The sequence below is a fragment of the Aulostomus chinensis genome, chromosome 16 (genome assembly GCF_037954235.1).
Source record: "Aulostomus chinensis isolate RoL2024-O1b breed Wild chromosome 16, RoL_Achi_v1.0, whole genome shotgun sequence".
Lineage (NCBI taxonomy): Eukaryota > Metazoa > Chordata > Actinopteri > Syngnathiformes > Aulostomidae > Aulostomus > Aulostomus chinensis.
The window spans coordinates 1,328,285-1,345,877 of NC_141335.1; the positions used below are offsets into that span (position 1 = coordinate 1,328,285).

Here is a 17,593-nt window from a genome sequence, read left to right on the forward strand (position 1 = left end):
GTGGCTCTGGTCTGGTAACTGACACCTCCAGCTGGGCCGGAGGAGCAGAGACGAGTGTGTCCAGCTCAAACAGCAGGTTTTAATTCCAGGATGAACGTGCTGTGACGGAGTGAACAGCACTTTGAACATTTCTTGATTCTAAGATTCATCACACGTGGGAGATGATGATCGTTCACCCACAATTGTTTTTTCTATTAATTTTTGAACTGTGGGTGTTGGAGGCATCGCTAGGCTTTTTAGAGATGACGGTCACATTGACAGGATGGGTGTGTTTGAGGGCGTGGCTATCATGTGACTGACATGTGGTTACCACCAGTTCATCTGTCGCTCAACCAGATCTTCATCTCACTACTTTCTGAGTTCACCAAAGCATCAAATCTTGTTCCAATGTCAGATCCGGCTCTCTGCTAAGACCAGGTCTCCCCGGTTCACCTGAGGACCCACATCTGCCTCCTCTCACCTCAGATTTATAAGGGAAGTCCTGGCAGAAAGCTTTGGGACATCCCAATGATGAAATCCATCTCTCCTTTGATGGCGCCCTGCTGTGGGATGTCATGTTGTCTCTTCCATAGATGTGAGTGAAGCCTCTAGCAGGGCTGAAGATGGATTCAAGTCCACCTCACACAATCACTCAGTCTCTCATACAGGAACCTGTTGATGTGACCAATCACAGTTCAGCTCCAGGACGCTGCAGTCGAGGGGACAGAACGGAGAGAATGCAGGCAGGAACCTGACCTGCTGATACTCCTCCCATCCATGTCATGACTGACAGGCTGAAAGGCTTCATTTTGAGCAAACTATTTGATCTGAACATCCTTACTCTGCCACACAGAGACAGATCGATCGATAGCTAGATAGCTACATAGATGGATAGATAGCTACATCGATAGATAGATAGCTACATCGATAGATAGATAGCTACATCGATAGCTAGCTAGCTAGATAGATAGATAGATAGATGGATAGATAGATAGATAGATGGATAGATAGATAGATAGATGGATAGATAGATAGCTAGATGCAGGATCTTCCAAAATGTACATTAAAACAACAGTGTCATGGTCTGCATGTTATTAGTGCAGCGATCGATCCTCCGTGACACCGAACTCATCAGCTCGGCTCTGATTGGCATCGACAGGAACACAAAACTCAGGTGAATGTTTTCTTTGCAGCCAACAGTCTGAAGTTCACCATCAACATGCATAGAGGAATGAAGTCGTCACTTTTATATCATCTCAGACACAAATTCACAGCGACGCACCAGCAGTGGTGAACGTGACGCACCGGGGAAAATAAAAGAGACAGAAAAGCAGCTCCTGGTCTCCTGGCAGTGGGAACAGGATCAGTCAGCTCCATCAGTGAGTTCAAACACGTGTAAAAACAGGCATGTATGTGGGTTATCATCAGCACACACACACGCGTGCGCGCTCCTAAATCTATTAGCCAACATCTTGGCAGGTTGTACAACCAGATGGAAGCAGCCTGAACTCACTAGTCAATGTCTCGCTGTCCCTTCAGACCTGCTCCTGCTTTCAGGGAGCTGCAGTGTCCAAAGTGACCATGGACACCAGTCAGAGACGCCAGCCACTCACCTCCCTAGCCTCTGGTGTCTGTGCAGCGTCGTCCGAGCGTCTTCGTCTTCTGTCACTGTTAGACGGGAGCTCGTGTCGGTCCAAAGTTGTCTCTCTCCCCCTGGGACTCTGCAGGTCGATGATATGCCAGAACCTGAACATAAAAAGAACAGCGACAATAAAATAAACTGTGGCGTTAACAGTGAAACTCTCTGACCGATGCGCTGATGCCGCTTTCCACAGGCCACTCCACTGTTTGGTTGACAGGCTGACTTGTCATCAACCTCACACGTGTAATAACTGATGCGAGCTCCACATCCAGACATTTGTGTGTATGAAAAATAAAAATATAAGACAAAAATCAAGGGATGCAAGGACCTGTTCTAAAACTGAGCAGCTGATTTCAGCAGGGGACATCTGGACTCTCCGCTAGTGAGACACAGCCAGGAAACATCTGACAAGTCCTCATACAATGAGTGTGTGTGGGTGTGTGTGTCATTGTATAAGTGTGTGTGTGTGTGTGTGTGTGTGCGTGCGTGTGGATGGACGTCTCTCTCACTAACAAACAAAACGTATCCATCTTGTTTTCCCTCCGTGTGAGTTGAGAATTAACTAACACGGAGATTTGTAAACAGAAGAAGATGGATCGCAGCCGCGGAGGAGATTTACACACCAGCCAGAATCAATACACCACCAGAGGACAGATGTTGGAAAACTGACTTTTACTCATTCGCTGCAGTGATGACATCATCTCACTCTACCACTTGTGAAGTGAGAACAAGCTTTTGAGATTCTACAGATTTCATTGTGTTACCTTGTAAGTTTTGTTAACTGGACTGTCGGTCCCCGCGAGCTCAGACGGCACCCACCGCTGACAGCAGGGTTGGGTTTGGAATTCTCTTCTTTTTTCATGTGTATATTTTAGATCTATAAATATCAAATGCATACAAATATAAAGTACAAACTAAAGAGTCCAGATGTTCTGTACGACTGCACTGTCACAATCATATTGTTACACTCACTGTGTGTGTGTGTGTGTGTGTGTCCTGGTCTCACAAATTCATACACACTCAACCTCTCCTGTTTGCAGCCGTCCCGTGTCCAACACACACACACACACACACACACACACACACACACACACACACACACACACACACACACACACACACCAGTAAATGGAGTATCAATGGGAGCATGAATAGCAGATTTGACAGCTGCTTCTGAAGTTGTTCTCCATCTCCGCCGCTGGCTGCCGGCAACAATAATACACATGTCCAGCTTTGTTTTCAGCAGCCATCTTTCACAGGCAATTGGCCCGATCTGGCAAGCCACCACTTCTTCTACCACCCGGTAACAGCTTTCCCAGGCTTCTGATAGGCCCAAATGCCAGATGGCTAACGATGATGGATAGTTTATTTACTGAGCTGAAACAAGGTTGTGAAGGAACGTGGCGAGGGAGAGAAAAACGATTTCTCCAGGCACGACACTGCCCTCACTTTTCTTCTCTTGCTTCGATTTCTTTATTTTGGTTTTGTTTCTTTCTTGTTTAATTCATTTTACCTTTAAGTCTCTTTCATACTGTCTGCCCCCCACACACCCTCTCAAAATTGCTTTTATTGCTCCGCTTCGCTTCTCAAGTAAATAAAAAACATCACATGTAGCGGCTCAAACCAGAAAAATACAAATCCCGCATGTCTATAAGAAATATCTAACATACATCAACAACACAAAGAGCTGTCAAACTTTCAAACGATTGCATCCAGAGGCTGCAAACCGTCTCACGATGAAGCAGTTGGATTCGCTCGGCGCTCGTTTGGTTACACAAAAACCACCTGACAATTTTGATTCGTGCAAATGCAGATTTGGGGGTGGAGTTGAAGGGTGAGACTTTTTTGGACATTAATGTCTCATAAGTTGTGACATGGACTTTCATACGTTTAAGATATTTCCAGACGATGGTGTTGTTGAGTGTCGTCCTGGTTGTGGCGCAGTGATGCTTCTTCAGACTGTCAAACAAGATTACAAAATAACTGGCAAGGAGCCCAGACAAACCGTAATATATCATGAGTAATACTAGTAGTAGTAGTGGTAGCTGTCGTAGTAGTAGAGTACTAATGAGTTTTGTTGGTTCAAAAACTGACAATATAGGTACAAGTAGGATGTATCTCATTTCTAGTACCTCATCACAATCTTTGCTCCTCAGTTTTGGTTTGGCATTTTTCAGGGATGAGAGTGAACCTCTCAGTGTGAACGTTCACATGTCAGCGTTATCACTTCATTTATTTTCCGTCAGCTCAAAAAGATGTTTCACCCTCACTGCTATGAGAATTGAGAATGCAGGAAGAGCCAGCCACGATTGTTTAGCTTGAAGCTAATTGACACCGACAGCTAACAGCAGCTTACCTGGCCAGAAACGTTTCAGGTAAAACTGAACAAGAAAACGTCCAGTTTGGCGCTCAGTCGTTGTCGCGTCACTAAAAGTCTGTCAGGCGACAGTTTTCCGATCTGGCGGCAGTGTGGAGCTGTGAGACTACACACAGGGCGTGAGGGGGGAGGGGCCGGGACGAGAGAGGCCTGGGACCACACGTGTGATCCCGTCTGATAGCTTATCACGTCTGTTCTTTTCCTGATAAGTTATCTAGCTGCAGCTGGGATGTTGGCCCGCTGTATTTGGGGTATGGAGGAACTGCCTGGCGGTGATGTGAAAGGAAAACCTTAAAGAAACAAATGGAGGAGGACCACTGCTGTGCTGCCGCTGCCAAGGTAGCAGGAAGGAAACATGGTGACCACGCTCCACACACACACACACACACACACACACACACACGGTATGTTGACAAAACACCAGTACAAATCTGCTTACAGTCTGCTGGGAGCCGGGTGCAGCTCGACCGTGCCGCGCCTCTCTCTCTCCGTCCTCCAGCAGAACCTGTCCATGGGATTTAATTGGGTCCTTTCAGTTCACCGCTGAGTTGACGGCTCAAAGCAATTACAGACACAGACAGTCGCCAGCCTGCCGCCGAGGAGCGCTTCATTCTCCGACAGCCACACCTGAGGGGGACTTGTCATCTCAGCAGCGGAGGGGTGCCTGTTTTCTTGAACCATGTTGTTCTAAACACTCTGCGAGGGACGCTTGTTTCTTACAAGACACCCCTGACGAGCATTTGTTCTCCCTGCAGTCCAGTAGGTGTGAACATTTTTAAACTGGTTTGATATCAAGCTGACTGGTGATCTCTTGACTACAGTGGCGACTCGTGCACTTAGTGGGACGAATCCAGCTCAAAGCCACAATCAAAGAAAACAAGCAAGAGGCTTCAAACGATTCAAATCTTAATGTTGCCTGATCAGTTTGAGCGTTCCTCAACACCTGAACCAGTCCAGACGTCTCCCAGAACTCTGTGACCTTGATGTCATGTTAGTTTGTCCGACTAAAACTGGACACGCACAAGACCCGTTAGTCTGACTGACTTGATATGAAGTCAAATATCCCCAAGTGGAATGAACCCACCTGAATGATGGGGTTGGGATTCTCAGGTGGTTTAGAAATCAGGCTTCTTCCTTTACATCGTGGTTTTGCTACAAATGAGTGCCCAGTGAACAAAGCAGGGTTTCTCATCAGTCCATCAGAAATATTCACCGTATCAGAATAAATCTGATTCCTGAGCTCAAAAATCCCATACAAGTCCAACCTACATTCACTCGTCTGATTTGAAAAGCAAGGACAGCACGGTGGTGCCGGGGTCAGCAAAACAATGGGTTCACATGAGTTTAACCAGGTTGAAGTGCATTGCTTCTGGAAATGTATCCAATTTTTGTGTGTAATCGTAATCTGCAGGGTTCAGGTCTCAGGTCAACGCGAGATGTTGTTCAGTAGAGAAAAGCAAGAGAAGAATTCAGAGTAAATGTCACCGTGTCCTGGGACTCGTCCATTCTCGTCAACGTCGTCGTGTGTTAACACTGTAGAATTAGCAGTTGGGACAACACTACTACCCACCTGGATGATGTATCAGTGGTGTTGAACTCTGGGTGAGCAGTGGATGGATTGAGTGTAGGGGGGATATCTGGTTTCCTGCAGAGGTGCGACTGTAATAACCACAGAAACAGAAAGAGACGGCACCGTTAAAGTGAAATATCACCGTAATCTCAGGACAGTGTGAGTGAGGGAGCACTTCAGAGTCACTCCAGCCCCGAGAGCCACTGAGGAGCACTTGTTTCCTTACATCACAGCCCCTGAGAGGTGCTTCAGTTTTACACTGCTGAGGGGCACTGTTGTACACAATCACCGGTGGGGGGGCAGCGTTCGTGCCCACGGCACTGAGGGGCCCTTTAACTTCTATCTGCAGCGTATCAGCTCCTCCAACCAGGCTGGTTTGATTTTTGAACTCTGAAGGACGCTCATCGCCTGAAAGCTCCGTACAGTGGAGCGCTTGTTTTGTTGACAGGCACCACTCAGGAGCACTCGCGCAGAGAACAAACAGGTGAGAGGAGCATGTTTTGGGGACGGCTCCTGCAAAGGTGTGGTGTAAATACTAGGAGTAGCTAGTTTCATTTGAGGCGCAGCTGCCAACAGCGACCAGAGGTTTGTGTGGAAAATCACCAGCAAGACAATTCATTTGTTTCAATTTCATTGTTGTTTTTGTGTTACATTAATAAAATGGCCCCACTGTATAACTACTCGTCGCTCTCCTCATGGCCATCAGCCTCCCTCTCATCCCTGGCAGCTCCTGTCTGAACTCTTCATGCCCAGATACATTCACGCTTTGGCAGCAGCACTGATCACATTACTGGTTTGACTGGAAACCAGACCAGTAGAACCATATACAGTCACTTGCCAAGCGGGCTGGAGCCCTGCCATGTAAACATGGCTTTAACAACATCGCCATATGAGATGAGATTATCAGTTCTGTCCATGATGTCATGCTGACGACGTTTTATACTCCAAGCCTCCGTGACTTCAGGTTCACTGGCTCTCACTGGTTTGACAGGACCAGACTTTTCACTTCATGGGTTTCTATTCTCATCATGCTGCGCACACACACACACACACACACACACACACACACACACACACACACACACACACACGGTTTCCAGGCAAATGAGGGGGACCATTAGTTCTTCCATCCATGTCACACTGTTCTGAAAGGGTCAAAGTTCAGGTGGCGACCCAGCGCGGTGCACAGCTTAAATACTAAAGCTTCCCCGCTAAGCGCTGTCCTCTGACTTCCTCTACACAGATGCTGGTAATTGAATTAAATTATTGAGCAGCTGGGGTCAGCAGAGTGATCTCTCTTTGTCTCCCCAGGATGAGCAGAATAGACATTCACACACAAGCATCCTCGTCACACAAACACAAGGTGTAGGAGAAAAGGAGGGAATACAGTTAGCAACCATCGAGGAAGGAAGCATCGACTATTTAAGGGACGCGCGGCGCAGGCTGAGGCACACAACACCTCCAGTCTACTCAAATTAACAAGACATGATCTGCACGCAAAGTCCAGCTCTTAATGTGGAAAGGTCGGAATAATGGTGTCATTTCCTTTACAAACCAGGTGCTCTTGCAATGTGGCCCATTCAGTAAGTTGAGCAGCTCTTTTGCGGAGGACTGTCTGACTCATGAAGAATATTTCACCCGTTGAATTTCCTGGAGTTTCCTCGGTGCAGTTATACAAGGACGTTACCGTACAAGGTGAGGGCCATTTTAAATTCATAGAGAATATCAAATAACATGCCAAGTTTTAAACACTAATATTCTTGAAACCGCGACTGAAAGTCCAGATGAATGTTTAATCTCCAGGAATTCATCATCATGCTGACCATCAGGGTCCTGACAGGTCCTGGGTTTTTACTGTGAGCAGTTTTCACCTGACACCGTCCTCAGGAGGGATGTCTGCTCAGCTCTCTCCATCTCCCTCTCTCTCTATTTTCTCCCTCTTCAGGGGTCGTTTCTTCATCTTGACCTCTCAGCCAGTTAATCGCAGGTCATTAGACGGCCATTTGTCACCGCCCAGACAAGGAGGAGCAGAAGGTCGGCTGGTATCTGCCGGCCTCGATCTCAGTGCTGCTGGATTTGTTCTCACTCTCCTTTCCTGTGGGCGGGCCTCAAGGCCCTGCACTTGCCTCCTCTCATCTTTCTCCTCTCTCGTTTTCCCAAAAGTGCTGACGGACAGAAAACTACAAGCTAGGCCTGAGGGAAGGCTGCGAGGCAGGAGAGAGGGAGCCAGGAGGGAAGGTATAGGAAGAGCAAGGGAGGAGAGCAGTGAGAGTAAAAGATGGATGAAGGGCAGGGAGCTGGAGACACCGAGAGAGAAAGAGTAGGGAAGACAACTAGAAAAATGGAAAATATGGAGGGATAAGAATGAGAGAGAGACGACCAAGAGAGCAAGACACAGAAAATGACAAAAGGGTTTTCACGGCAGGGTTGGAGGGCAGCTTCAGGGAGCCACGACCACCGTGACCTCTGTCCGCAGCCTTGTGTGGTGGAACAAAGCCAAAGTACGTGGATTCACCAACACCAGCAGGAGTTTATAACGCAACCTTTTAACCAAACCAGGGTTTTTCTAACCTGGACTGCATCGCTCCAAACCTTCACCGGGCTGAGTGACATTTGCAGCGCTGGGAGTCAAGCCTGACTGGAGCCTTAAACACCTGTACTTTCAAAAGTCATGAGACTCTCAAGTACCACACTTTTAAAAGGGCTCATGACTGTGTTCAGCATCACAACCACCCCGTTTAGACAAAGTACAGCAAGCATTCTTCTGCAGTGCCAGTCCTGATATGCTGTGTGCACAATGGCAGTCATTCTGGCTCCAGTCACATGATCAGGGTAACCAGCACTACAGTTGGGAACCATCATGGCGGCTGCAGGGAAGCCTGTTGCACGAGAGGTTCAATGAAGGCTTTCAATGCACAATCAAACCCAGCACAAAGTCCAAGGGGCTTTGTAAGAACAAGAATAATCTTAATTAATGTTGCACCTTTCATGTAGAGGACGCAGCTCCAAGTGCTTTACATGCAGTAAAAGAGGAACACTCACAATACGGTACACAGGATGCACAAGTAAAAAGAGCTGTGCAAGGTTTACATGGCGTGTCACATTTTCACAAGCATAGGAAGAGAAAACAGGCGTTATTCTGGACGATCCCTCGCCAGAGAAGGGCTGAGCCTCTGTCAGTGTCTATTTGTGTTAATTGTAATATATCTATAGACATCTACAGATATCTATAGATATCTGTAGATGTCTATAGATAGATATCTACAGATATCTATCTATAGATATCTACAGATGTCTATCTATAGATATCTACAGATATCTATCTATAGATATCTACAGATATCTATCTATAGATATCTACAGATATCTATCTATAGATATCTACAGATATCTATCTATAGATATCTACAGATATCTATCTATAGATATCTACAGATATCTATCTATAGATATCTACAGATATCTACAGATATCTATCTATAGATATCTACAGATATCTATCTATAGATATCTACAGATATCTATCTATAGATATCTACAGATATATCTATAGATAGATATCTGTAGATATCTATCTATAGATATCTACAGATATATCTATAGATAGATATCTGTAGATATCTATAGATAGATATCTGTAGATATCTGTAGATATCTATAGATAGATATCTGTAGATATCTATAGATAGATATCTGTAGATATCTGTAGATATCTATAGATAGATATCTGTAGATATCTATAGATAGATATCTGTAGATATCTATAGATAGATATCTGTAGATATCTATAGATAGATATCTGTAGATATCTATAGATAGATATCTGTAGATATCTATAGATAGATATCTGTAGATATCTATAGATAGATATCTGTAGATATCTATAGATATCTATATATATATCTATAGACATCTACAGATATCTCTAGATATCTATCTAGATATATCTCTAGATAGATATCTCTAGATATCTATCTAGATATATCTCTAGATAGATATCTCTAGATAGATATATAGAGATATCTATAGATATCTCTATAGATATCTCTAGATAGATTTCTATAGATATCTATATAGATATCTATAGATATATATATAGATATCTATAGATATATATATAGATATCTATAGATATATATATAGATATCTATAGATATATATATAGATATCTATAGATATATATATAGATATCTATAGATATATATATAGATATCTATAGATATATATATAGATATCTATAGATATATATATAGATATCTATAGATATATATATAGATATCTATAGATATATATATATAGATATCTATAGATAGATATCTATAGATATCTCTATATATCTATCTAGAGATATCTATCTAGAGATAGATATATATATACATAGAATATCTATCTATCTATCTATCTATCTATCTATCTATCTATCTATCCACATACACACACACACACACACACACACACCTGTAGCAACTTCAGATCAACTCTTTGATTTGGCGCCAAGCGAAGCTCCACCCATTCAGCACAGAGCTTCCAACGATGGAGAACTGCTGATGGAAATATGAGCCAACAAACCGACGACACCTTAGCTTGCTTAGCGTTCGGCTGTGTCAGTTTTCCTCACCTCTGAACCTCATGGTCTCTCACCTTCTCACCGGCCCGGAGGCGTCCTTCTTAATGAGATTCTGAGACCGTTTCTATTCTCCTTTTCTATTTTCCATACAGTGCTTACTAAACCGGTGTGTATAAATTTGCTAGAAATTACCATGAGATCACACAGCGCTGCATAAGATCTCTCCAGCTGTGATGGGATTCTCCGGGTTATTTGTTCACTCTCTCAAAGTGATGCAGGAGCTTCGGCATTGTGTCTCACACTCCAGCTTTTAGAGGGCTGCACTTTCCCAGCACAGAGAAGTCACTGCACTTTGAAGTGTTGCATCAATGGCGTGCCGAAGTGGGAAAGATGAAGGGAAGAAGAGATGGAGGGGAAAAGGAGGGAGGAGAGGGAAGTGGAAAAGGCAGTTAAAAATGGGAGGTGGAATCAAAAGAGGGGGGTGAGTTCAGACAATCTATAAGAGGTCACACCGCCATCTTTCTTTCCATCTCCTTAAAGACGGACACGAACTGGAAGATGAATGGAGAGACATCCGTAAACGAGTGTGACAAATAGAGCACTGTCTCTCTGTGTTGAGATAGCCTATCTGGAGTGACTCATCTGTTCGCTACAATCTCTGATGGATTGATTGTGTGTGTGTGTGTGTGTGTGTGTGTGTGTGTGTGTGAATGACAGGGGGGAACGGTAGTTAGTGTGTGTTTGTGGCTGAGGACTCACAAGTGGTGTCCTCTTAGAAAGAAGCGCACACACACACACACACACACACACACAGGCTGATGTATTGAGGTGTTATGAGTCCTTGGTTTGACGTGGCATCCGGCCTCAATTTTCACCCTGCAGCTCAGGCGTCCGTCATTGCAACACCCTGGAGTGTGTGTTGGTGGCGTTGCGCGGCTGTGTGGACGTGTGTTTGTGATGGTCGAGGTGGAATGAGGGCAGTGAGGAGACGAGGACAAGGAGCTGACGGGAGCTTGACAGACAAAAAACACATTCTGAAGGTGAGAGACAATTTTTTTCCTGAAGCTCATAAGTCATTTCCAAGCGTTCTGTGTGGTCGTTTCCTCCTACAGGAAGCTAGCATGCCAGGTGGGATGTATATTTGTAGTCTGTCCCTGTCTGTCTGTCATTCTCCCCCCTTCTTTCTCTCTCTGTGTGTCTCTTCCTCTTTTAGTGTTTCCGTATCAGGCCCATTCTTTTATCCATCTTTGTCTCTGCCACTGTTTTCTGTCTCCTCCCCCCACCCAGTCAACCCAGATGCCGCTTCCATAAAGCCTGGATCCGCGCCACATTCCTGCCTGTTCAAAGAAAGGTTTCTGTTGCCGCTGTCACAAGATGTGCTTGTCTGGGAGTAAATCGATTCAAGGACTGAGATTCTAGACCTGCTCCACTAATAAAGAGTCAGGAGAGCACACTTCTGGTGGTTTGGAGCTGTACAAATAAATTGACTTGAACAGTCCAGCAGGAAGTGGTCATCTCCTGGTTCCTCCACCAACAGGAAGTCATCATCTCCTGGCTCCTCCCCCAGCAGCCAATAGGATCGCTCCATGTGATTGTGGTGATTGAATCAGTAAATCAGCTCTGGTGAACAAAAGTTGATGCTGGAAGCCTGGATGCTACGGTTAGCAGTGCTAAACTAACCTTAGCCTACAGTATGAAGGAGCTACACCAGGGTCACATGACTTCAACGTCACCACCACTAAGCTTCAGGCTTCTTGTGTTCCCCCTGATGACCTTTAATGACCTCCATGACCTCTGTAGGCTCCTCTAGACTCTTGTTAGCAACCCAGGTTTTTAAGACTCCAACCTCCACCAGTCTGGTGTTTACTGGTGGATCTGATGTAGAACTGAACCTCCACCACCCACCAGTCTGGTGTTTACTGGTGGATCTGATGTAGAACTGAACCTCCACCACCCACCAGTCTGGTGTTTACTGGTGGATCTGATGTAGAACTGAACCTCAACCATCCACCAGTCTGGTGTTTACTGGTGGATCTGATGTAGAACTGAACCTCCACCATCCACCAGTCTGGTGTTTACTGGTGGATCTGATGTAGAACTGAACCTCCACCATCCACCAGTCTGGTGTTTACTGGTGGATCTGATGTAGAACTGAACCTCCACCATCCACCAGTCTGGTGTTTACTGGTGGATCTGATGTAGAACTGAACCTCCACCATCCACCAGTCTGGTGTTTACTGGTGGATCTGATGTAGAACTGAACCTCCACCATCCACCAGTCTGGTGTTTACTGGTGGATCTGATGTAGAACTGAACCTCCACCATCCACCAGTCTGGTGTTCACTGCTGGATCTGATGTAGAACTGAACCTCCACCATCCACCGGTCTGGTGTTTACTGGTGGATCTGATGTAGAACTGAACCTCCACCATCCACCAGTCTGGTGTTTACTGGTGGATCTGATGTAGAACTGAACCTCCACCATCCACCAGTCTGGTGTTTACTGCTGGATCCGATGTAGACCTGAACCTCCACCATCCACCAGTCTGGTGTTTACTGCTGGATCTGATGTAGACCTGAACCTCCACCATCCACCAGTCTGGTGTTTACTGCTGGATCTGATGTAGACCTGAACCTCCACCATCCACCAGTCTGGTGTTTACTGCTGGATCCGATGTAGACCTGAACCTCCACCATCCACCAGTCTTGTGTTTACTGCTGGATCTGATGTAGACCTGAACCTGCTGATATCTCCAGCTGCTAAGAACCACACACCTGATTCCAGGTCACTCACATGGAGACCAGGGAACTGGATCTTCATCAATGAGAACTCAATCAATAGTTTCAGGACTCATTCCTGCACTGCTGTGTTGACCAGATTATTATTTCAACCATGAGTAGCAGAATCCCTGGAGTTCACAATTTCTGCATCCCTACTGGGTTTCCACCTTCAGGGTTGTGTGTAAAAGCACTTCCTGAATAATGGCAGTTGGAGCCTCAACACAAGCAGCAGAGACTGGTGCCGCATTCTGATCGCCGCTGCCGCCACCTCGCTCTGCTCCTCAGCACCTGAGCTAGAATGCAGCACCGTGGCGCATAAACATGAAAGACAACGCCTTCGCACCCGCCGCATTGCCCTCGTAAGAGAGCGTTAAATCAAGCAAGCAGACAGAGCTCATTCCATTTACATCGCAGGGTGGAAGTGTGTGTGTGCTGAGAGATCAGACTGGAGAATACATGCAGTTTGTCTTGAGCTCATATCTCTCAGTTACTCTTTTTATGAAGCAAAGCTGATGCAAGGGTACACCACCCGGCACAGCTGGGTGTTGTTAGGTCTAATGAAAAGCCTTCCTCTCTCTTTCGCTTAACTACCTCTTTTTTTTTTTTTTACTCACACCTTCTATTTTGTGTCTCCTTCCATTTCTCTCACATTGATTCAATCTTCCTCGTCTCCTCAGAGCCTCCCAGGCCGCCCCCGCATCTCACTGATGCTAATCTCCCTGTAGTATAGTATTGTCAGACTTTGATCAGGAGCCAGCCTCTCTCATTCACGCCGCTGCTCTCAGACCTCTCTGTGCCTTCCCTAATACTCGGTAGACTTAATGAGTACTATGGGCCTCTTTTGATAGGCTGCTGCACACATTTCACAGACAAGCTCCCCTCTCACACATTTATAGGAGACATGATTGTGCACACCGAGTCTGCGTGGAGAGAGTGATGCAAGCTAAAATGCTGACTTTCCTTTCAAGGAGAATGAGGCAACAATTAGCAGCCACTTGCTGCTTTGATGGAGGATGATGTAGCCGCGCATCATCCGTCCTCCACAGTCTTCAGAAACCTCAAAACCTGGGTTTGATTTATGATACAATCTGAATTGTGAATATATAAATGTACACATGTACGCTCATTTGTTGCCACACACTTTTGCAAGCTCTGGTTTGGTTTCGGCAGTAAAACACGTGGTTAGGTGTGTCGGTGCGTATCAGGAAAAACAGTTTATATTTGCTGGTGTGGAAAAATCACGTCAGCTAATAAAAACTGATGTTCATCCAATTGGTCCGGAATGCTGATGACAAAGTTTTCACTCGACTTTCCAAACGACTGAATGCTGTAGTCACTCTGTTCTGAAGTCACGATAGACAGAATGAGTGCTGCGGTGCTGCGGGTCATCCCAGCCTCTCAAAGATCCGCACCATCACTTCAAGACAGTTTTCAGTTCAAATGTCAATGTGGACTCCAGAGTCATGATCCTGTCTGATGTCCTGACTCATAACAGCTGCAATCCCACAAAATCAGGCCAAAACAAAATGATATGAGCTGGAGCTGGCCACTTAAGCAAGAACTTGGTTGATACTTGACTCTAATACTGTCGTTCAGACTATTTACAGGACAGAGAAGTATTTGTACTTACAAATGCGCCATTAGGGATGAAGAGTTGCCAAAATGACAGAACTGATTTATACACATTACCTCAGATTTTACCTCTAAATTCACTCTTTTCTTTACCTACCATTAATCCATTCCTGAGTGTGTATTGATTTTGTAGGAGGTGCCACACACACACACACACACACACACACACACGAGTGCACCAACGACCTTTTCTTTCCCCTTTGGGTTTCTCTGAGAAATTGGGTTTCTTTCTTTCCGTTTCCCCCATTCACCCTTTTTTGTCTCTTATCAGCGAGAGAAGTCACTTACAGTTGACACTGAGCCACGAGGACACACAACAACCTCAACTGCTGTTTGTTTGCAGTTGTTAGACTTTCTTCCTCCGGTAAGTAGAGGGGAGCCGTTGTCTTCCGTAATAATGTTGTAACATGAAACCAGGTAGAAAATTGGTAATGCCTTTTTATTCATTTTCACCCCCTCCCATTTATCCAGGAAATATTGGTGGTTTGGCTTGCATAAATCCTCAGTGCTCCCCTTTGGCTGGCCACTGAGCCTGAGGCTGTTTGTAAAATTCACCGAGGCCGCCGCCATGGCTTCGCTCAGGCAGCGTGGTCTCCGCCTGGCCACATATCTGGATGACCGGCTGCAGCTGGCGCTCCACTGAGGAGGCGCGGATGGACGCTGCTTCACGTGCCCGACCAGGGTTTTGTAGTGAACAGGGAGACCTTTCTGGGTCCGTGCTTGTATTCGCTCACCTTTTCAGCCGAGAGCGTGGACACACTCAGGTGAAGCGGGGTGCACGTCGTTCCAGGAAAACAGACCAGGCACGTCTCTGTTTGAGGCTGCTGGACCTGTCACCACTGTGGGAGGTGAGTCTGGACTGAATTGAGTAGCGTCTCTCCGACCCGACCTCACCAAAGGCCCTGGTGTAAACAGCCCCTGAGGGGGGCGTCGCTGTGCTAGGAGGACACAGACAACAGCCGCAGACCCAAGGCTTCAGGTGCTGTTGTCCATCAATGTCCCCTACCATCGTAAATGCGATATTTTTGGGATGCCTTGATGGGATCTTGCGTGACACTCATTTCATTAAGTGGTTTCAAACAAGGACACACAGCAGAACATCAACACAACCTTCATTTGTCTTGTGCAGTCTGCAGTTTCGTATCGTCAACATGGCACTGAACCACCGCTCCAGCTAGCGTTTCTCCTGCTTTCCTTTCTGGGAGTTCTATCACATACAACATAGAAGTGCAATGATCCACTGGGACCCAAGGACGAGCTAAAAAATTTGGCGGTCAAAGGTCAAACTCACTGTCCCAGAAGCCCAGAACTTTGATACAGTATGTCAAATCAAATTTGCACCTTCTTGCCCATAACTGCAAAAGTAAGAACACACCCAGAGTGTTGCTCAGAGCAGCACCGCGCACCATGGAAGGTCTGGCAAACACAACTTGTTGTTGGATCACTGCCAGGAGAGACCTTCGAAAAAGGAGCTGCCACCATGTTGATCTGGAACTTTCCAGAGGAGAAGTGTGCATTTCTTAGCATATTTTAGTTTTATAGACATGGAAGGATGAGTCAGATTAAGAGAAATAAAGTTCATGAGCCCATTACGTCACCCAAAGCTGGATGTGGCAATGGAATTTATTCCCATTTTTAACTCACTCTGACAGAGATATTCTTTCTTCTCTCCCACCGTAGAATGACTCACATTATCGTGTGCGTCTGGCATAGAAATGACCCTCCAGACCTGCTAAATTCTATTAGCAATTCTCTCTTCTATTCCTTTGTATCAGGACAAGGCGATCTAAAACGAGGGAAGGTCGGTGAATAAAACATTCCATATTTTAAGCCTGAGAAAGTCTGTCACTGGGTTCAGACCAACAGAACAAAGCTCCTTTTGACACTCTGAAGTCTGGAAGTCATGCATGTGATACATGGTAATGCTACCTTTTTATGCTGTCAATTCCTGTCACACTTCCTGTGGCATCCCTCTCAGGCAGCACCTGCTGTCCCAGCACCTCCTACCTGTGATCAAATAAATCAGATCGATATTTTGTGTGTAGTGATGAAGCTTTACTGAAGAACTGGTGAAGAAATCCTTTCTACCAACGTGTGCCGCATAAGAACAACCTCAATGGCGACTGGAGGGGCACATGTGAGCCAGGCCAGGGGAGACGGAGACACCTGCTGACATTCTCAAGCTCAGGTAGTGCCAACTGTGCGCCAAAACCACAATATAAAATACCATAGCAGTCTAACATGTAATTTGAAAACAAAGCAGTAAACATTTCAGATGTTTTATGGTCTTTTCCAAACTATATTTTTAACATTCACAATGTTTACATGTGTTTTTCAATGTGTAGATGTCATATAAACTTGTTTCAGAGAGATTTTATTGAAAATAATGCTATCAGCTACTGGCAAAATAATTTGTTTAAATATTACAAAGAAAAACAAATTTCATTGTGAACTTCACAAGAAAAAATCCACATTTCGTGGCTTTAGATAGCTGGTTGTCCACGTCTCCCTCCAGCATGCATGACAGCGTACATCCTGTGTTTAGAGAATTTACTTTGCCTTTAATTCAGAGGATTGTTGCAACACACACACACACACACACACACACACACACACACACACACACACACCTTCAGCTGCTGGCTGCCATCCGAGTTTGAGAGGAAAAGTTAAAGACTGTTGGCACCAAACACAGTTTGTCCTCTGCTACATAAACACTCAAAAACACACAGAGTTGGCATCTGGTGGGACGCTGTCATGTGACATAAGGGTAAAGAGTTAAGCAAGCATCCTCAGTACTGACAGCACACACACACACACACACACACACACCTCTGATTCAATTGCAATCTGCCGGCAGGTCTGAAGCAGAACATACAGGAACACTGCTGCAAGCAGCGTCTTTAACAGACACACGTGTGTGTTAAACACACACCCTCAAGCCTGTTAAATACCTGTCAAAATACCTAAAGAACACACCTGCATACCTATATCACACACACACACAGACACACACACACCTCCTCTCCCTATCTGTGTGTGTGTG

General features: G+C 45.4%; 1 protein-coding gene across 9 annotated transcripts in view; it reads right to left on the bottom strand.

The window, feature by feature from the left end:
* Positions 1-17,593, bottom strand: part of LOC147247082 (uncharacterized) — a 68,542-nt gene that overhangs the window by 31,436 nt on the left and 19,513 nt on the right. For 6 of the 9 annotated variants that reach the window (XR_015109421.1, XR_015109420.1, XR_015109423.1 and 3 more), the window contains exons 2-4: positions 5,569-5,657; positions 4,438-4,503; positions 1,593-1,725 (exon numbers count right to left, since the gene is read on the bottom strand). Coding sequence is in view for 2 of the 9 variants with exons in the window: in XM_086180422.1 (XP_086036548.1) it covers positions 1,593-1,725; positions 4,438-4,503; positions 5,569-5,657 (288 nt within the window). In the remaining 7 variants the exon portion in view is untranslated. Of the gene's footprint in view, positions 1-1,592; positions 1,726-4,437; positions 4,504-5,568; positions 5,658-16,476; positions 16,555-17,593 lie in introns of all 9 variants that reach the window. The other 3 variants (XR_015109425.1, XM_086180423.1, XR_015109426.1) reach the window with 3 other exon arrangements.